Here is a 22383-nt window from a genome sequence, read left to right on the forward strand (position 1 = left end):
GCAAGAGAACACACCTTTCTTTTTGGTTCTCAGAAGTTCAGAAAAATGTGAGAAAGTTAAAGTTAAATCATCACTGCATATAATTAAACAAGTAAATGAGATGACTGCTATGAGAGAGAATCCACATCATGATTTACAATAAATATAGCAGGCATTTAAAGCTGGCTAAATGATAAAAGTTTGCAATATTACAAAATACCAAAAAAACAAAATACCATGATAACTATCCACCACTATCAACTCCTCAGCACCAGCCTGGTAGTTATGCTTTAGTACCACTGGAGCTGCAAGACTTTGAGTCAAAGAGTTTCACATGGCAAGACTCTTAAAAGATTGGACCAGCCCCAGAAGAAACTGATGCAGAGCTTCCTAAAGAAATACAGTTTACTAAAGAGTGCATAGAATAAGAACAAGGCAAAGAACTTATGCATATCCTTTAAGATAAAACCTAACCTACGCTAGCAAATCCTATGCAACTCTTCACAAATGCCAATCTGACAGCCAGATTTCTTCTAAAAACCTTCATAACCTCTTCATAATGTGGCAGAAATCATGCTGGCTTCATTAGCTACATACAACACAACTACACCTAGAGTTTTTTAATGATGTTTTAATTTATGCAATATTCAAACCCTCAAATCTTGGAACAGAGTACACTTAATTCATGTTATACTTTTAAAGTATATTTGCAAATTTTCAGCCACATGTTTTCTATCCACTATCTTAAATTTTTTCATTGTTACATTTAATCCCAGCTTTAAGTGCCTCCCCTTATTACCCAAGGATATGAAAAGTAATACATTAATATCCCTTGGATATTGATATTAAATTAACATCTCAATTTTCTTACCCCTTTTGTAGAATTGATGGCTCTGCTGAGTAAAGATACTAATTTAATAATTTCTTTGTTCTCTGAAACATTCTTGAAGTAGTTCTGGTTTTGCATTGGATCAGATGAACTGAGTGATGCTGCATCTGATGCACTTTCTATAAAAGAGGATTCAAATATAAAATCAGGCTTAGGACAGACATACTGGTTAGGAGAAGTAGATTTTTATAGACAAAACCAGATAACATATTTTTAAAATAAGCATGCATTTTAAAGTTATGTGTTCTTAAAGGCAACTAGAAGTCAAGGAGGCCAACATAAATTCATAAACATTTCCTTTTTAGTAAAATTGCTCCATCTAGACACCCTGTAAAATTTGGAACAAGTTCCACTCTAATCTTTCAAACAGAACCTATCCTCTACAAGGTTTATTTTGTATACTTCACTTGAGTGATTTATTTGTGCATCAGTATTTGCTTACCTATATATCAGCACTAAGCATTTTTATTTTCTGAAATACAATTGACAATTTGAAATGCAAATTAGCATTAACTCTGAGAAGATGACCATAAGCAGTCCCCAGAAAAGGAATAAAGGTTAAAAAAAAGTCCATCAGTTAGTAAACTTGTGGATACAAGTTTAACTTTATCATCTTTTTTTTTATTTCATCTCTTGCAAGCAAAATTCTTAGTTTTGAAAGACTAATTTAACTTCTTAACCAGTGCAAGTATTACTGCCCTATCTTTTAGGTGCATAAGAGAGAGCTAACCTAAGAAGACTCTCAAAATTAGTTTTTAAGTACCTCAGGTACAAGGTAGAACAACTAACTTGGCTTGATTTTAAACCATTTCAGAGAAGAGAAACCCAGTCAAAGATACCATCTTAAATTTCCTTGAACTAATGACTTCAATAACTTAATGTTTGGTCACAGAACAAAATAATGAAAATCCTTTTAGAAGTTCTAGTTTATTCAATCTTTTACACAATCCTCTCTACACTGATATTGCAATTAACATTTTTATTCAATACCAGGTATTGTGAAAGTTCAACTTACCCTTCTTAAAGGATAAGAACAAGTGCTAAGATGCCAAATTACAAACCACAGTGGCAAATCATGAAAGATTATTCTGTAACAAAAGTGACTCTAATTGTAACAAATATGTATCTATAACCCAAAGAAGTAAAAATCTTCAAGAAACACACACACAAAAAAAACCCTTACCCAAATCTACAGAAGGAAAAGTGGCAAACCTGGTTTCTAATCAGAAATCTGAGGCAATTTAAAGTCTATGAGGTTCTTTAAATCTATCAAGTCTACTGGTTTTGATGTATTTAGTAATTAATATCTTCCAGTACATTCTGTATAAGTCACATTTACCTAACATTCAAATTTAGTGATGTCAGAGTTTATCCTTACCATGGAAGTTTTTCTTTCCAGTCTCTTTCATTCCATCTTCAGAATCACTTTCTCTGCTCCCACACTGCAACAGAACACCTTTTCTCTCTAACACTTTCCTCTGAAGAGAGAATAACGTTTATTTTTTATTTGCAGCAATTTTGCACCATTAGTTCTAGGGAAGGCTATTAAAGACACCAACCTTGGATATTCTCTCCTTACTCCACTGTCGGACTCCTTTCATTACTTTCACAATACAATCTACAGCTTTGTTAAGTGTCTGCTGTACCTCATCCAAAGAGGGTGTCATGATGATATTAGGGATACATAAATTAATATTAGCCCTAATTATAGGATGAGCACCTTTTTTCTGCTTAGACATACTGGGATTTTCTAAATAAAAAACAAAAATAGAAGACAAAAATAAAAGGAAAAAGATTTTCGTATTTTTTTCAAGACATCAAACTAGACATTGATATAAATAAATATTAATAGAAATATTATATAAATTTATATAGCAATAAATATATCACCTAATGTAGAATATTGAGTGTATTATCTGAAGGGAAAAAGAATTTCTGAGTAGTTTATAAGATGTTTTGTTAAACTCTACAGCAGAACAAGTGAAAAGGAAGTGCAAAGCTATTTTTCTCCATTAAGCTCCTCTTCAACTTGTTCTGTGCAGGTAAACTCTGTTTAGCTGACAATTTTGTTATCTGGCTGGTATCCCAGTCAGCATATTAAACTGGGCACAGAACCTCCTTAGTGTCTCATAGTATTGTATGTCTTAGAAACTATAGAAACCAAAGACAATTGCCCTTATTTTTATTTCTTAAAGGCGTGCAACAATAAAACACTTCAAAACAGTGTTTGGAAATATCTGAAGGCAATTAGTAAGAGAAAAAAGACACCTTTATCTTTTTTTTCATACAGTTTTATGTAAAAGGCAAGGTCAAACAGATCTTGTCAAGTTTTCAATGTCTTAATTTGTTAAGTTAATAATTGATTACTTTTAACTTAGGACATAATTTATCATGTTATCACGGTCTTATCAGAAACTTATCAATCAAGTCTAGCTCCAAATATAATATTGGCTTCAGAACAATACAGTGAGTCCTAAGAGAAATAACATTGTAATGACACTTTCCTACTGTCACAAGAAAAAAATACCTTTGGAAATATACAACGTTGTCAATTGTAACTTAACAAGACAGCTTAATCAAAATCCCTTTGTTTTCCCCTCTTTTACACTTTTGACTCTTATTTATGCAGTTATGGGATATTACCTTTACACTTTTCTTTATATAGCTTAAAAGAGCAATGTACTACAATGCAGCCACCTAAGAAGTTGATGGTGGAAGATGCATGAATGCGCTTGCGGATGGTCTCCAGAGTGTTTCGAGTTACTTTCAAAAGGGCATCAATGTTACGATTATTGAAGTAACAAAGCAGCTCATTGGCTTCTTCCTCTAACTTTTCTAAGTCCATTCTTCTCCTCTTTGCTGTAGGAGACAAGCCAGCCCACATCTCACTTGAATTTTGTGAGGAAGTCAAGCTTTTTGATCTTCTTTCTTCTTCTGTTGTCAAAACATCATAAATCCAGTTAGTTAAATTTACTTAAGGACTCGAAAATACCATAAAACAACACCTCCACAGGTGTCTAAAATAATTTTAAGGAAGTGCAGAATTACTCATTTGTAATCTGCACCTTAATGTAACAAACCTTTTATTCCTATCTACCTTCTTACTGAGTACAAACCAGCATGATTACATCAAAATTTAGATATTATATCTTATTCTCTTTCTCTAGGAAGTCCAGCAATTACCCAAGGCTACTAAGTACTTGTATGGCATGAAACTTTAAATGTCCAAGTTAGATAAATAATATTGACTTATTTTGTAGATGATAAATAATTGATAGATTATTCATTAGCCAGGCAAATTCAAAGGAAAGTCTTTAGACATTAGATACTATTCAGTACTTCAGTCCCCTAAGCTACAGTGTCCCCCAACACAAACTATCAGCATGAAAAAGAAACAAACACCAAGCAAAACAATACAATCTTCTTACCTGTATTTTTGTCCCTTTTTTCACCACTGGGTATGATTGACTTCTCATTTTCTTTACTGACCTGTTCCTCAGTGTTAAGTAACATGTTAATCAGATCATTAGCAGAGGCTTCCACCAGTGAGCTTTTTAAGTGTAAAGTCTGAGAACCTTTCACACAGAGCTCCTGTTATCAAACCAAAACAATATGTGTTTATTATCACAATTCTCATGTCAATTTCACAGTCATAGCAGCCTTTATCAACACAAATGCTAAGGCCTAAGATTTGTGAAAAACCAGATCTATACACAACACTAACTTTAAATTGGTTTGTTCCAAAATATTAGGTATCAACAAGGCATCATAAATGTCTGTCAGCATTGTTTCGGCTTCTTTCTCAAATCACATGATTTATTAGTTAATATCATGAATCAATGTTCATAATGCCTAGCTTCACTAAAAGGCTCCCAAAAGCAAGGGATTCTTAATTTTCTTAACTTTTCAATGTAGACATGGGAGATTCAACACTTCTTTTAACCATTGTCAGTTTACATTAATTGGCTGTGCCATAATGAGAATTAGCCAATCATATTTCCCATTTACAGCTAAATAGAAAATAAAATCTACACAAGTATTTATTATTAAAATTAACACAAAAAATACTAACTGGAGAAAGAAGAAATCAAAGAATGAGATTAAATAAAATTCAGAAACTTATTACAACATTGTGCATCTTTTTTCTCCAATACTTATAATAAAATCAATCAATTATGCTTCAGCTAACTCTAATTTTTTATCTATAATGGCCTTTTAATTTTTTACTTCTTTGTTATCTTATATTCCATTCAGCTTAAACAAACATCACTACTTTTGTTTAAATAAAAATCAATAATTGGAAACATTCAGCCATTTCCAAGTTTTAAGAAAATCTTTGGCCTTCATAATGATTCTGTTGAGTTGAGAGAGAAGACAGATGTGATTTGTAGTATCACAGCAACACTAAACAAAGTACTTTGGGATTTTTCCACAGGGTAATTATTTTTGCTGCAGCAAATTCTTTAGAAATTTAAAGACACCTGTTAGGTGACAGAAGTTATTTCTAGTCCCCTTTAATTAAAAATTACAGTAAGCTTACAAACTCTTACTGTTTTCATTGTACTTGTAACTGGGGTTCTTATACCATTTCCTCTGCTAACTCAACTCAATTGGCCATTGTAATTGCTATGTGTGTAATTGCTATGCAGCAGCTCAAGTTCTCAAGTTACCATATTGTGAAGAGAAGTTTTTGTGCTCATTCTCACGTATTTTTACCTTAGTGAATATACATTTTAGTACCTACCCAACCAGGAAGCTAGCAGCAGGATCAACAAAATAACTATGGATTGTGATGCTTACAAACTATTACTTATTCCATATAATATTATTTTAAACTTTACTTTGTATTTAACAACAAGGTGAGTTGTTACAATGGCCAAAAGAGAAAAGGTCAAAGAGTTAAATACACTGAAATAATCAAAACTTTCATTTGTAATATTTATTGCTACAAGAGAAAGGGAATGGGGATTATCTACTTGATTTTCCATAGTCTTTATTGAACCAAAGTTTATTTCAGGAGAAAACATGTTAGACATTATAACCTAAGATGCAATACCTTACTATTGCCTCACAGAATTATTCAGACATTCAATTTAATTATGACCTTAATCACCTTTCTAACCAACAATTTACATGTTTATAATTAATTACCCTCAACATAAAAGTATTTTGATGGGGTGAAGCAAGGGTCTTTTCCCAGAACACCTTCACCCAGGTACTTCCACATGTATTTTCCACATCACATTACCAACTCAGGACAGTTTGAGATACTCATTACACAATCCCTTCCATAGTATTTACTCTCCTCAGGCAACTGCTGGGGAATTCACTTATTTAAACAGGAAAAATGACAAAAAAAAAAAAAAAAAAAAAAAAAAAAAAAAAAAAAGATACTATCATAGAGGTAAAAATTTTGAGTGATATGAAAGCACAAAAGAAATATCATACACTACCCGGCTTGACATTAATAATGAATAGAAAAGAACATCTCAACTCAAATCTCGCTTCATTTGGTACTTTTGTTCCTTTTTAAGGTCCCAGCCAAGCAGGTGGGGATTTCCATGCGTGTCCCACAGATGCTTCATTAATTCTGCATTCAGAATTTTTTATCTCATAAAAAAGAAAAATATCTAAGCTTAAAGTCATCAATTTCTTCTTCATGAAACTTTTATTTACTAACCCTAGTCTTCTGAAGAAACTCCTCACAGCTCTGTGGTTCATCTTCTGGCAACATACAGAGTGGCACTCTATTCATGTCTTGAAGGACAGCATCAATACGAAATTCAACCAAGTCATTCACTTGATTAAGCAATAACTCCAGCTCAGCTTTTGAAGAAAACATGAGATTCAAGACAAGCTTAAAAGTCTGAATCAATATCCTTTGCAGAATCACATTTAAAATTTTACCTCAACAAACTATCATATTTAATTGTAAATGAATCCTGCTCCTTAACCAATTTACTTCAAACATCTAAACTTTTATGGCAAGCTTCACCACAAGAATCACGATTAACTTTTTGCACAACAGGTACTCACCCAGCATATGTTATCTACATACCAAAAGATAACTATTATAATATATAAATATAAGCTATTGTACAAATAGATATCATATAGCTTTTGATATAAAATACAGTATCTATTATAAATATATATAAGATTAAGGATACATAGTTCAAACATTAAGACATTAACATTTAATTGAGGCCCAACAATATTTCATCTTCTTCCATAACTTGAACTAGTTACAACTTGGAGAACCTACTAGCAACAGAAACTTTCAGCAAATAAAATCTCTATGCCTCAAACAAATGTAAGAGGCCCAGCAATAGTTAATAGAAAATCACTAGAATTTTCAAAGTTTATTAGCAATCTGCTCTCAGTGCTGAAGCTGAAATAGAAGCAATGTGCCTGATCCAGAGGCAAATTATTTATATTATTCAAAATTAAATTAAGCATAATGGCAGGCTAGCATCCAAAATGCACTTTAATCTGCCATTTCAACTGAAGAAAATTTCCCCTATAACTACTTATGCAATTTCAAGAAACAAAATCTGTTTGCTGTATTAATTAAGCTGAAGAAAAAGGAATTTGGTATCTTCAGAATAAAAACACATCTCAGTGCAACCTTGTGATAATCTTTTGAAAACACTACAAGCTCATCTGTTGTCTAAAGCTGTTGTCCAAGATGTGTGCTGCATTAGTTTTAAAGGGATTGATGTTAAAAAATATGAAATACAATTAAGCAATGACAGTGCCAACTAAGTCAGTGTTTTACTCTCTGAGAAGTTGTTTTGTACATTATAGAAACAAAAAAGCAGGATTAGGAAAAGCCTGAAACCTAGGAGCTCTTTTAAAAAGTAGCTCTCTTTCTTTGAATTCAGAATACACTGGGCCTTTCGCACCATATTTTATGGCTGGTGTAACCCCAACTCCTAGCAGATACATTAGTAAAAACTTTATGAACATACATGACAAAAAGAAGGTGATGCTATAAGACAAATGCTTCATGAGGTAGAGGACTGGTGAAAATTCTGATATCTTTAAATATAAATCAATTAATTACAAATCATGTAAAGAACTGTAATCTCATAATTTTTATTTGTATGGAACAAATAACCAAAGGTTGATGGAAAGAGGCAACCAACCAACCTAGCTTTGAAAAAACTGTATTAATATATTTCTCAATATTCAAGGACGTCCAGTTCAGTAACATTAGACCTGGCTGGATAGCATCCTCTACATTTACTAATCGAGGAGCCATCAGTTGTTCAAAAGGGTGTTGTATTTTCAGTTTAATTCTTTTGTATTCTGCCAACATCACCTAAAATAAATAGAGAATGAAAACATTAGTTAATATACATTGATTTGAACCTCTTCATGTACACGTATTTATGATTACTTAAACTAAGAAAATTCATCTTTATGTACATTACTGAAACTCTTAAGAAGTTATAATTAATTGCTGGGGAAAGGTTTTCATTATTTTTGGCATAAGTTCACTATCTGTTGCTCTTTATATCTTTCTATATATTTGTTGCTCTGTGTGAAATGCTACCTCACACAGAAATCGATCTTTGATTGCAGTGGTGCTGTGATGAAGTTAATTTTTTTCTCAACGGCTCACATGATGCCATGTTTTAGATTTGTGACCACAACTGTGTTACCAACACACTGATATTTTTGGGTATTACTAAACAGTGCTCGTACAACATTGAGTCCTTTTCTGCTTCTCACACTACTCTGTTGGTGACTGGGGACACACAAGACTCTGGGAAGGAACACAGCCAGGACCCCAACTGATTAATGGGATCTCATACCTATGACATCATGCTTAAAAATGAAAGCTAGGAGAAGGAGGGAGGAGGACACTCACAGCTATGGTGTTTGTCTTCCCAAGTAGCTGTGATACAGTCTAGTTTTGCCAGATTGCCAGATTAATTCCTTTTTTTTTTTCCCTTGTGCATGCAGTTTTTGCCTTTCCTATTAAAACATCTTTATCTCAACTCATGTGTTTTATATTTTAACCTTTAGATTCTCTCCCCCATTCTAAGGAGGGGAGTAAAGAAACAACAGTGTGATGCTTGGTTGCCTACTGGGCTTAAATCACATAACAGAAAAATCTTGCAAATTTTAGTCTCTAAATGAGTATTACGGAAAACCCAAAAAGCCCAAGGAGAAAAATATATCTAAATGAACTTTCCAGCAATTCTAATAAAATCAGCCTTACCAGAACTTTCTTATACTTTTTTCTTTCCAATGCCTCTTTAACCCACTGATCTACTTCCACATGTTTGGCAATAACATTATGACTTAAAGTCAAAGACTTTATAACTTACTTTTGTTGGTGGTTTGTGATTTTTGGTGGGTTGTTTTTTTTTTCCTTTCTTTTTTTTTGGGGGGGGGGGGTTGGGTTTTTTGTTTTTTTGGGGGTTTTTTGGTTTGGGGTTTTTTTTCAGCATCAAGTAGTCCTTTGAAGCTATAGGATTCTGGGCACCTATTTTTGAATCCCCCTCTTGAGTCATTGAGAACCTTGTCTGTTCATAGGCAGATAAAATGATCCAAAAGACTTAAAAGACAAGAGAAAGGGAAGTTTCAGCTTCACGTTTTAAACTGGTCCACAGACATCTGTGTAAAACACCAGTGCCAGAAAAAAAAGCTGCTATTTGCTGCATGCTTTACACTTTTTAAAAACAGACCACCTGTTCCTCCCTCCCAGGTATCCTCTCAAAACAAATGCTGCCCAGTGTTGACTTCGTTTTTGGATGAGAGATAAGTTCCTTATCATTTAGAAAGTTAGCAACAGCACAAGGCATTTTGTAAGCCTCCTTTCCTCCTCATTCTTATCTCTGTCCCAGACTCTGCAGAGCTTTCTCAAACCCATGCACCTGCAAAGTAACTTCACAGAAAACACAAAGCCAAGAAAAATTTTTAAATGCATCAAGACAGTCATACAAATGAGAAAATGGATTTGCAAATGTTTTCTTAGTGCATAATCTTCATGTATTCTCTTCCATATGTATAGAACGCAGGCATGTTTATGTACAGTACACATACATAAAATAATTAAAGTAAACCCACGTGCAAATTGTTGACAATCTTCTTGTACCAGTCTCTCTGCTCTTGAATAACCCTTGCAAATGGTGGAATTTCAAGGCACATATGAGCCATGCAATCTGTTTCTCTGATTAGAGTTAATATTTGAGGGTCAAAATTCACAAATAATTCTCCTGTTTCTGGAGCTTTTACCAAGAGAGTTGCTTGAAGTCCTCTTTTAGTTAATTCAATCTACAGGAAAAAAGTCATCATTCCTGATCAGACAAGCCACTACAACAAAATACTTTGGTTTGCACATAAATATCACTTTGGCAAATCCTAAACTCAGGTGCTGCTGACAAAGATTGATGTGCTATATGAATCCAAAACAAAAAATTATTAACACAATGTGTATAGACCCAAATGCTTAATAATCAAACTCCTATTTATCAGACAGATATTTTTCTGTTGAGTCTTGGATGTTATAAGCTGCATTCCACAGTCCAAAATCAAATCAGAGCCATAGATTTTCTGGCTTCAACCATCTTAAATCTTAACCCTCATCTCCTTAGAACTTATTGCATATTCTGCAATAAGGCTGCACACAACCTCCTCAGTGAATTAAAGTATTCTTAGATAAACTCTTCACATATCTTTTGTATAAGCTTATCCCCATTTCTCCTTTCACTAGTTTTCCAATAGCTAACAGATATACCAATCTTAATGGTACTGACTATCATATCCAACACCTGGGCAAATCTTTTAAAAAACTAAAATTAATGTTTATTATAGATTTTATCTCTTTTCATTCTTAAGAGGAAAGCCTAATCACACAATTGGTTTAACTGCCTTACATAAATATTAGAAAACCACTTGTTCTCCATGTGATTAGAAAGGACAGCATTCCTTAGACCATACACTGAAAATTTGGCTGACACCAAAAAGCAATCCTGCCTTAGGCAGGCAAATTTTTCCTACATTAAAAACTTTGATGCTATTCTTATTTTCCATTTGTCCCTTTGTTGATGTAACTTTATTGTTCTTTATTCACTCTTCTAATTTCATGAATCACATTGCAGTGAGATGGAGCTTATTTCTAGGCTGCAGTTTCAGAACCCATTGATATCTTTCAAGGCATTTTTTTCTTTTTTTATGGAACACAGAAAATTTTCACCACCTTTCAATGTCTAAAATATAGTGGAGTATACTGCTTGCTTCAGCAATATCATGTACTATCAAGACATTTTACACAGCATTTTTCAAGAAATAATCTAATCAATTTTTGTCAATGAAGATGTCACACTCTATCCACTATCATCAGTCTTAAAAAAAAAAAAAAAAAAAAAAAAAAGCTTGACTGCCTTAAAGAGAAGCTGATTTGGTTTTTTTTGTAAAGTTCAACAGCAAATCTTACTGTACTCATTTCTGAGCTTCATACTTATTATTCCCACTCTCAAGTCTTCCTCTCCCATTTATGTTTTCTTCTCATGCAGTTTTCATTGCCAAGGTAACAGAAAATGACAATGGAAATACAGGGTACACTGAAGCCACAAATCTTACACTGCCAAATAATTATAGTACTTTTTACACTTCCAGGTAATTTATTATTTTAATATGTCCACGTTGAACATCATTTGTTATAGAAGAAAAATAGATTTAAATCTTTTGCTATTAAAAAAAAATATTAATAAGATGCTAACCATCCAGTAACAAGCAGAAAAAAGAGGGTCAAAAATGTTCGGAAATCTCAGAAAGTGACACTAAGCTTAACATTTACGTTGTATAGAAGAACAAAAAGTGTTAGGAGCTACAGCCTTGTTCGTGTTCCATTTGTATTCCCCAAAGGACACTTGTCCCTCTCGCATTTTCCTTTTGTTCAGGAATAGAGCAGGAGCTCCACCTTGTGTTCTGTGACACGTCCACACACGTGTGTGCTCTTCTTGCCTCGAGAGAAGAGACTACGTAGCAACAGACACAGTTTTTTGCCATACCTGTTAGACAAGTGCATGTTTGTTAAAGTGAATATACTTTTAATGTATTTTCAAGGCATGTGTGTATGTTTCAAATTTGAAATTTTGTTCAAATCCACCTCCCTTTGTTCCCACCTAATGAGGATAAAGTTGGAGCGGGCTCCGGAAGTTCATATGGCTGACAAGTGTGATTTGACTGCTATAGGAGAAAACAGACAGGTTGTTTTAGTACAGAATCAGAGAAGCAGATGATCAGATCAGAGCAGAATCACAGTGCAGATGATTTGGACCTCATAAAGGAAGGCACCACTTCAGGGGAGATTACTGGGATGTTATAGTTATTTTACGAAAGATGAAAAGCAAGTGTACTTGACTGCTCCATCAAGGCATGGTACATGTCAGAAAATCTGATCACTAGATCATCTAGCCAAAGGGGCAGATGTAGCCCCACAAGAATTATACATTCTCTTTAGTCTTTATAGATGAGACAAGGTAGTGAAACTATCATCAGTACGCTTTGAATGTTGCAGGTATCCAGCTCAGCACTGGAATCAAAAAAGAAACTCAGTCCAAGATAGAAATACTAAACAAATTCCTGAGGCATTGCAATTCTTTCCATAAAATATGAGGAATGTGAAGATACGTCTCTGTAAAGAGCATATGAAAACAAATACAAACTTCCTTTGTTAGTAGAATAAGCATTGAAGTTAAAGACCTTTCTAAGTACAACAGCAGTTTTCACTACTGCCTGGAAGCAGGACCAATTATATGCAGGTTAATGGTGCCAAATTTGGACATGATGTACCTGAAATGTAATGTATAATGAAACAACGATTGAGGTATTACTCTTCAGGTTCTTTGATTCCCAGCTTACACTCCACTCCACATTAATCATCAATAATATATATTACACACTAAGTCTCAATGCAGCACCTTTTATGTACTCTAATATTGCAATCATTTCTCCTTGCTTGCTATACCAAATTGAAACAAAAAATCTCCACTTACAGTATCAGACAATAAAATCTGGTGACTGAACTACATTTCACATTGCATGTCAAATGCAAGTGTGAACAAGGAAGGATCAGGAAAACCTAATATATTCAGACTGGAGAAGAGGCAGCTGGTACCTCAGGTCCCAGATCTTGTCTAAGACTATCTTTGAGAAGATTGATGTTTATAAGCATCAGAGATTTCCATAGTGTACAAAAGCTGGGCCTAAGTTCCAAAAACAACAGGCAAATGCATAGACAGGTGTCACACTAAACTGCAATCTGGAGATTTTGATCCCTCTTTTTCAGCTTTGCAAGGCTGAGGCTAATTTTTCTGTAAGATGCTCTTTGGCAAGGCAACAAAGAAACTGGGAGTGAAAAATATGCCAAAACAGTAGTAGAAACTTGCTGAGATTTCATGGCTTTAACGTAGCCCCTCCAGAAGCCATCTGATAATATAAAGGCAGTCAGAGATTCTGGGTACAAGATCCAAGAGGGCAAAATTAGTCAAATGAGATTTAGAATTTAAGATAAACCATATTCTCTGAAGAATATTCAGGCTACAAAGTGTTCTGCCTGTGAGGCCCCAAACAACTCCTTCAATGAGAGACATAAAAAGGGCTTATGGTTGTTCATTTACTCAGAGTTAGACACATGGGAGAAACATCAACCAGATATTCTCAAGAGATCAAAACAACAAAAAAGACTTTACTGCCAGCTTTAGAAAATCATAGAACTTTGGCAAAGGGTTTAGTACAATATTCAGTCAACATTAAACACTTCTCAAAGCATTAACTTAGCCCATCCAATTTTGCAAACTCTAAGCCAACTTGATTTTAAGTTACCCAAAAAATTCCAAGAAGAGGGAATCAGAAGAAGAAAGATAAAGAGAGAAAGACAGAAAATATATAGAATAGCACACATATAGCTATCAACTCCTTGGCTCCAGCAGTGTTCAGATAGAAATTCCAAGAGGAGGTAGAGTCAAGACATCTGACAGCCTCATATTCAGCTTTAAATACCCTTTGGCCTTCCTAGGCCCCTCCCCAAGGTGGCACTTCCAGTCATTTGGCCACTCAGGAGCTGGGTTAGGGGCTCCAGAGGTGGGTGTGGATCAGTGCCTGTGGTGTGCCAGGGATTGGCAGCCACTGGGACACAGGCTCTAGGGGTGGGCTGTGGACAGTGCACTGCCTTGCCAGGGCAAGGTCCGAGCTGCCCCTTCCCCCACAGATATGCATCCCAAAACTGTCAGTAAGAAATGAAATTACTTTGTACTGGTTCTGACTGGGTTAATTTTCCCTGCCAGCATTTAATTTTCTCCATAGCAGCTTATATGGCGTCATCTGATTTGTTATCAAAACAAAGCTGATAACTGTTTCAGTGGAACTGTGCTTGCATAGCATCAAGGCCTCCTCTTGTTCTCACTCTGTCCACACAGGGAATAGCTTGGGGCTGGGAGTGGGAATGAAGGAAGGGTGCTAAAGAGGCTGTGAGGGGACAAAACCAGGCAGGTGTTATGAAATAACAAAAGGATGTCACAAAATAAGCGAAGGGATATTCCTTGCCATGTAACATCATGCTCAGCAATAAAAAAGGGAAAGGCAGGGGTTGAAGGGGTTAGCCACCCTCTGCTCTGGAATTGGTTAGACATTATTTGACCCATGGGAGATGGTGAGAAATTGCCTCTGCAGAACTTTCTTTTTTCTTTCTTTCTCTTTCTCCATTTCTCCTTCCCTAACTAAACAACTTATCTTGACATACAAGTTTTCTTGCTTTTGCTTTTCCTTTCCTCTTCCCGTCTCACTGGGGTGCATGGGGGAGGAGTGAATGAGCGTTCGTGTGGTGCTTAGCTGCCTACTAGGATTAGCATGACTGATTCAAAGCCCACTTGTGCTCTGAGTATGCTATTATCTGTTCAGACTGGATGGGTTTTACAGCGTATGTATATTTACAGAGTGTAGCCATGGACTATCACTCAAAATAAACTTTGTATTGTCCAGAGCAGAGGAAAGCTGTGCGTCTGCTTTCACCTTAAGCCAATCAGCTGACAAAACTCCTCTCCCCACCCATGATGGTCTTGCACCAGATGGAAGAATATGGCAGAGACAGAGAGGCAACTAAGCCTATCACTGGTATTAAATATATGTTTTCTTTCTAACTTCTTATTTACAATGAAGGTCTTCCAGCTGTTCCTAAATTCAGCTACAGGTACTACAGGCCCTATTCTTTTAACAGAAACACTTTCTTGTAAAATAGCTTTTCTTGTTCCATCCCTCATTTGAGAGTCATCATACGTCTATAGTTATGCATACCCAACAACCGCTACTAATCAGGAATTTCATCATTTTATAATTTTTCTTTAAGGATTATCTTAATCAAAATCAGCTGGCCTACCTCCTGGAGCCATTGCCTGTGGTAGATCACCTCAAACTTCATAAGAACTTTTGCTACTTTGTTGTAATTGCGGATTATGCTCTTGCCATCTGGTGTTTGCAGAACTGCTGGGTGTTTCTGGAAAGTCTCCATGGGCTCCTTGATCCTATGGAATAGGTGGCGTGCCCACAAGATCTTGCCAGCTATTGGAGGCAGATTACGAGCAAGTGGAGGGTCCTTCTTGTGCCTAGTGTAGATCTTGCAGATGGCTTCTATGTCATGGCCATAGTTTTGAAATATTTTCTGATACTTTTCATCAATGCCAAGATTTGGGATTTGCAATCTGCTTAAAAAAATAATAATTATGAAAATTCCTTCCACACTTCTGAAATCCTTCTAATACATTCTTGGAATATACAGTCGTTCCAGATTCCCTTGCACGCTTTAGAAAATAACTACTTTAGCAGCAGAGTTTTCAGCTTGAACAAATGCTGTCACAACCTGATTCCAAGCAACAAAGATTTAGATCAAATGATAAAAGTTTCCAAGTAAGCCTATACATTTTATGTTTTGTCACTGTTTTCAAACTCTGAGATGAAATTATGTGCAGCAAACTGTGACCAATTCACCACTAGCTGTATATTCTATGAAACAGATTATAATACAAAAACTGTCAGAATAAAGAGTGAGGCTGTTTTTGCAACAATGTTAATTTATAAAGACAAATTTCACTGTTTCTTAATAAAAGCATTTTACTCTCCTCTGACTGCATTGTGGTTACAAATTAATTGTTTATTGTCATTGTTCAAGCATAAAGCTAAGGCAAATATGCTAACAGAAAGTTTTACTGTACTTAAGCTGATTTTAAAAGATGAAGTTCAAAGTCCACTTATATTTTGCATTTTCTGATACAAAAAATATGGTGTTTTTTCATTCAAGTTACTAAGACAACTCTTAACAGGGCTCACCAGCTGAGACTAAAGAGGATGAGTTGGTTCTGTTTGTATTTGAGAAAATGCCTCCTACTCTACTCCTCTCTCCCCAGCCCTTTCCACCATCCTCAATGGGTTATTTCTACTGCCTGGCAGAGTTTTAGCAATCTGAACAGGACATATTACCTTTCAAATTTCTGCAGCATACTCAGGGCCCTTTCAGTGTTCAGAATACTTTCAAAAGTGATGTCCATGAAACTCCTTAGTTGATCCTGAAGAAGAGTAAATAATTCTACATCAGAGAAGTCCATAAGGAACACACATCAAATATGCCAGATACTATTTGACAGGATTTAACACGCAAAATATTAGAAGATAATTTGTTTCTGTGAAACTAATCTCAGTGAGTACTATTTTTCCCTCTCTTCCTTCCCACAATAATCAAACACAGCTAAATTTTGAGGCATTTTCTTTACAAGTTCCCCCTGTAGCTGTGCAACCAACAAAAGCTTCTGTACCCTCCAATGTTTCACTATGCTGAGAGGCCTCAAAGAATGCTTGCTTACCTCTTTGGCAGCCAAAGTAAGAAAAACATTTTTTTTTCCTGCAGATACTCTTTCCTTTCACCAGCTTGTGATTTCACAACTATTGGAAAGTTAATTACCTGACTTATTTGTACTACACTCCTATTCACTCAATGAAATCACTCATTTTTGTTACTCTTGCCAGCATACAGTAATGAAAAATCCTTTTGTTGGAGGCCCTCAATGGCCCATTCCGTTAAACTAGTCTGAAAGATAATAAATGGAAGCTTTAAACTGAAAATAGAATAATTTTTCAATGCCAGAACACCAACTTTGAGATTTGCTTTTTTTTTTTTGGTGGTAACTCAGAGAGGATAATAAAGATTCATCAGTAAATTAAATATGTAATTGTATCATAAAACCTACATGAAGATCATTAATGTCTCTGCAAAACTCTTCATAGTCTTGGTCAAAATCAGTCTTCCGCTGATCCAAGAAATCATAATGCTTATTCTTCATGTTGTCAACAATGCTCTAAACAGTTCACAGAAAAAGAAAACTATTACCAAAAAATGTCTTATGAAAAAGACTTTCCACACCAAACATTTAGCACAACAGGATGTGCATGTTCACATTTTACCTTTGCTAATAGTTCCCAGTACTTACCGGGCAATATAAGCAAACCCCTTAAAACAAATATTTGCAGGAATCAAGTTACTGTAATGTCCATTCGAATTTCATTTACATTATTTGTTTCTGTTTTAAGTCAATTAGAACTGACAGAAAATTCAGACTTGTTTTTCATCAAAGATATTTGTTACTCATTAAACATTCTGTCATGCAGATGCTCATTTCTATTCAAAACTTAACATTCAACAGAGAAAAATATTTTCACATTATTATTTTCCATGTCCTTTAAACAAATAATTCCATTAAAAATAGACTATTCAAAAAGCACAGTAAAATGCACACCATCAGCCCACAACTTAGTATTTCTGGCTTCTCTTACACAGCAGCTGTCTACACACATGAAAGTATATCCTTATCAGCATCTCCCTTGAACAGTACACACAGATAAAGGATTTGTAATGATAAACTACTGTTCAACATCCTAGTAGTTTACCACAGTATAACTATGAAGCTCAGAATATTTTCAGCTCAGCTGATTTCCATCATTTTATGGTAAGTTAATTGAAATTCAGTTTCATTGCAATGCTGTAGATAAAAATTCCATCTTTTCCTCTAACAACAAGCAAATCCTAGATAGGGACTAAGTGTTAAAGCATAAAGAACAGCAAAATAGTAAACTCCTATTCTAAAAAAAATTTAAGACGTATAATCAGTCATGGACTAACTATAGCTATGGTCCATGTCAAATACCTCAGCACCTCAATTTTGTCACTTTAAAAAGAAGTGTGATCACTTTTCTGCCCTTTATACAACCTATCCAGAACCTTCTATGTAGCATTTTTTACCAAAGCATTCTTCATCTCGACGAATGATAAAGTCAACACAATTGACTTTACAGCAACTGGGTCTCACACAAAGTTTGTTTGAGGACTTGGGTGCTGCAATGAATAGTGAGGTGTGTCTGTATAGAGCTTACATCTCAGCCTGGGCTGATGGTCGCAGGCATCTTTTCAAGATCATGTTTTCAAACACAAATGCCCCAAACAAATTAGATTCCTGTGTTCCAGCCTACCAAAACAGTGCCTTCATTGCATGATTTGAAAATTCTTAGCAACCTCGGTTGCTAAGAAACCTGGTGCCACAGCTTTGGAGACCAGCTCTTGGAAACAAAATTTAGAGCAGTCCACACCTGTCCTGCCCTCATGGATGAGTCTTGGACTAAGCTATCCTCAGAAGACTATAGAAAAGAACAAAGTGGAAAACTGGCTGTTATGAAGGATGTATTCAAGGAATCAAAACCCCAGACTACTGAGGGAGTAAATCAAACCAGGAAGGACCTCGGAATGGTCACATTTTACACTACAGTTATTTCACTAGAGCAAACTGATTGACTCCTGACCATAACAAAAAGGCAAAGGACAGAGAAAGGCAAACTAGAATGCCATATTTGCCTGTGTGGCCACTGTATCATATATGATCTCAAAAAGCCATCTACAAAGTCCATACGTTGAATACTTCTGATTTATTTTAATATTTACGGGTGCCGTAACTATGATACTGCACAAATGAAGTTACACAAAAAAGTAAGCTAACTCAGGCTCAATAGAAGCAGGAAAGACTCCATTTGGTGGAAAAGAAAGCTATCTGAGAAAGAAGGAAAAGAACATGACTTAACATATTTCCATTCTTAGATCTCCTTGTTGCTCAAGTCACACCTCTCTTAAAAAATAAAAATGAGGAAAGAAAACGGCACAGTAATACTAGTGAGCAAAGGGGCACTCAGCTAGCCCAACATTTGTAGAGATAGAAATGCAGCACTTCTCATTTTTTCTCCTGATCATAGCACAAAACCATGCTGCTATTACTCGTGTTACAGAATCACCTCACTTTGTTGCTTTTTTCAATCAGCTTTGATTTTAGCATACTTCTTTCACATGTCTACTTGCGTCTCTTCTTTCTTCTTGTCTGCTCATATCCCCAGATATAATCACATATTTACATTGCTATTAGTTAGGAATTTTAAAACAATTAAAGAGTTAATTTTTCTCTCCATAAACACTTCCCTAGTTTTCATAATATTCTTTTAAAGGTTCAAGTTAGACTGACACAATATACAAAATCTAACGTGTACCTGATATTTTGTGATCATTTCTTCCAATCCCTCTATCTTAGATTCCTGTAGAACTGCGTAGGTTCTCATTGTATTGAAAACATCTATTATCTTTACCAGACGACGATGAAAGGCTTCAAATTTTCCAAATATATACATCTCACTAAAATCAAATTGTCTTTCTGCTGGATTTTGTTCCAAATTCTCTTTTATCTTGTGGAAGCAATTTTGATACTCCTTAAAACAAAGAATTTAAAAGAATGTCAAGCTTATAACAAAAGGCACTGTATTTAGCGAGAACAAAATTTACACAGACAGGCATTATCCTAACCTGATAGCAAGTAGAAGTTTCATCAATAAACAATCATGAACACTATAAAGAGAGTAACAGAATTTGCCTCTGAAAACTAACCCATCAATTTCATTACAGGATTACACACTTCAGCAAATGACTGAACTGCATAGACAAGTATCTGTACATATCCTTAGCTAGCATGAAATCCTGTTCCCTCCATTTCACATCAGGATTTGATGTGTTTACTGAATAACCAAAATGACAATCCAGTTTTCAGAGACTGAAAATGTCTGTATGCTGAGCAGTTTTACTGGGTAATCAAGGTTCAAACGTCACTTTCAAGAACAAATCACATCCTGAAGTTTTAATGCTGCTCCACAGCAGCTTCCACTTTTCATTCTGCATTCGTAACAAGGCACAAACCTTTCTCCAAACTTGCTAAATTCACAGTCAACAGATTTGCTTGAAATGGTTTCTTTCAATAGTGGTTTTCTTTACAATGAAATGTTCATTATTTTTATCACATTTATGTATGGATACCCCACTTGGAGATATCAATACAAAGATTTTGTTATGTTGTTAGTGGTTCAAATTGTAAGCCTTAATCTATTGAACTTATGAAAGTTTCTGGAACTAATAAGACTGAAATGAATATTTTTGTTGAAAATTTTTCAATATATTTTCATGCATCAACTGGACAATTTGATACATCTTTATAGAAAAATATAAGTTTAGTGCTCATTGCTGATGGTAAGATGTCATACAAATTTACACTAATTTACACTAGAACTAAGCATGATTTCTTTCTTCAGGAGGTATTAGGATAAAGATCTAGTCCTGCAGGCACATATAAAGAATGAAAAAAAAAATGCAGAAAGCCTATACGAAGCTCCCAATAAGTACAGAGAGGTTACCAAAGAGTCAGGCTCTTTTTCACAGTAACACATGGACAGGAGCCAAGAAGCAAAGGGCATAAATTGACATGGATGAGATTCTGATTGGATATAAGGAGGGAATCTTTCATCCTAAGGACAATTGAACAGTGAAAAAAGGTTGTGCAACCTCTCCATCCTTGGAGAGCTTCAAGACAGGACTGGATTAAGGATTGGGAAAACAAGTTTGATCTCATACAGCCCCTGCTTTGGTTTTGAGCAGAAGGTTGAACCAGATACCTGCTGAGGACCCTTCCAAGCCGAATTATCCTATAATACTATGCTTTGGGGGGAAAAAAGAACAAAGAAAAATTAAAATTAAAAAATTAACACAGAAGTTTATTCAAAAAACCCAAAAAAAACCCCAAAGGTTATCTTCCTGACAAGTCTAGGACAACTGGACAGCTGAATTTTTCTCAGTTCAGTAAATTGCCCTTTCTAAATGTATAGCTTGTCCACACATCTTTGGAATATATTCAGTTCAGTAACTCTCCTTGTTTTAATTTCTATGTCATAATTCTCCACATGAAGTGAGAAGACACTGTCTAGAGAAACACAGGCATGAAAGTCCAAGCAATTCTCTTATAAGCATAGTTGATAGACCAAGCATCAAATTTCTGCTTCCAGATAACAGACAATAGACTAAATTGTTAGCTCTAGCATAAACATTCTAGTTCCAGTGCATATTTTTCAGTTAACTCATTTTTCTTTACTATAACAGTGCTTTTTCACATAAAATTTTCCTATTCCTGTCCTCCTAAATATCACATTATAATTTGTTTTCTATATGTTCTTCCCACATACCTGTTTAAGTCTAATAGCTGCTTGTAGCTTTTCCTCAACTCTCTCCTGTGGTTGATTCCAGATAGTGGCTTTGTCATTGTTTGCAATGTAAGATTTACACGCTGAGATCATCTGATTGGTCACCTAAAACCAGTTTTAACTTGGTGAAAACAACAGCATATCAAGACAAAGTGGGTCTTGCCATCCTCAGTCTCATCCCATTCCCTGACTCCACTGACCTAAAGCCTGACAAAGAGCAATCCCAAATGCCAGCCACACTGACAGCCTGTCCTCCTTGCAACACCCAGCCCCCAGAACGTGACACAACAAAAATGTTGTTGATTATCCATGCTCATCCTAAACCTACACATCTTGTACCAGCCTTGAAATAGCACTGAGGGCTACATAGTCATAAGACTGTCTCTTCTGAAGGCAAAGGTAAAATCAAGACCCCATGCGAGTACAAATGGTAAATAATAGGTTGTCCTTCCAAGCCATTTCCTTCTTTATGCAAACACTTGGAGGTTTAAGGGCAATATGAATTTAACATGTTTGGTTCTACAAAAAAAAAAACCCATTCATAACAGACAAAACTTGTAAAAATAAAGTTAATCTATGCACATCAGAGGTGAGATTCAAGTATGATAATGTTCCTACAAGTCCAAATTACAGGCAGTAAAATAAGTCCTAAATTTGAAATAGTTTATCACTATTTCCAATTCTTATATCTTCAAAAAGCAGCATTAAATCTGGGAATCTTTCTTTTCCCACTGAGCACCAACCTTCACAAACAGTGAGGAGATCTTTTCAGAAGTGTTGTAATACTGAGAGATACTCTGAATCATTTTAATTGCATTTAGGAGTCCTGGAATAGCATCCAGCATGGACACCTAGAAAGAAACACACAGTCTGAACTCTGCTCAGTACCTCTGTTACCA

The 22383-nt window shown here is 35.2% G+C and overlaps 1 protein-coding gene across 2 annotated transcripts in view; it reads right to left on the reverse strand.

The window, feature by feature from the left end:
- DNAH5 (dynein axonemal heavy chain 5) overlaps positions 1-22383 on the reverse strand; it is a 140808-nt gene that overhangs the window by 84183 nt on the left and 34242 nt on the right. For both annotated transcript variants that reach the window (XM_063400146.1, XM_063400135.1), the window contains exons 9-22: positions 22228-22335; positions 21467-21589; positions 19457-19672; positions 17122-17229; positions 16358-16443; positions 15261-15582; positions 9950-10156; positions 8021-8192; positions 6549-6694; positions 4297-4459; positions 3566-3802; positions 2428-2618; positions 2247-2346; positions 851-987 (exon numbers count right to left, since the gene is read on the reverse strand). In XM_063400146.1, coding sequence (XP_063256216.1) covers positions 851-987; positions 2247-2346; positions 2428-2618; positions 3566-3802; positions 4297-4459; positions 6549-6694; positions 8021-8192; positions 9950-10156; positions 15261-15582; positions 16358-16443; positions 17122-17229; positions 19457-19672; positions 21467-21589; positions 22228-22335 — 2316 coding nt within the window. The remainder of the gene's footprint in view (positions 1-850; positions 988-2246; positions 2347-2427; positions 2619-3565; positions 3803-4296; positions 4460-6548; positions 6695-8020; positions 8193-9949; positions 10157-15260; positions 15583-16357; positions 16444-17121; positions 17230-19456; positions 19673-21466; positions 21590-22227; positions 22336-22383) is intronic.

The sequence above is a fragment of the Prinia subflava genome, chromosome 1 (assembly GCF_021018805.1).
Source record: "Prinia subflava isolate CZ2003 ecotype Zambia chromosome 1, Cam_Psub_1.2, whole genome shotgun sequence".
NCBI classification, from domain to species: Eukaryota; Metazoa; Chordata; class Aves; order Passeriformes; family Cisticolidae; genus Prinia; species Prinia subflava.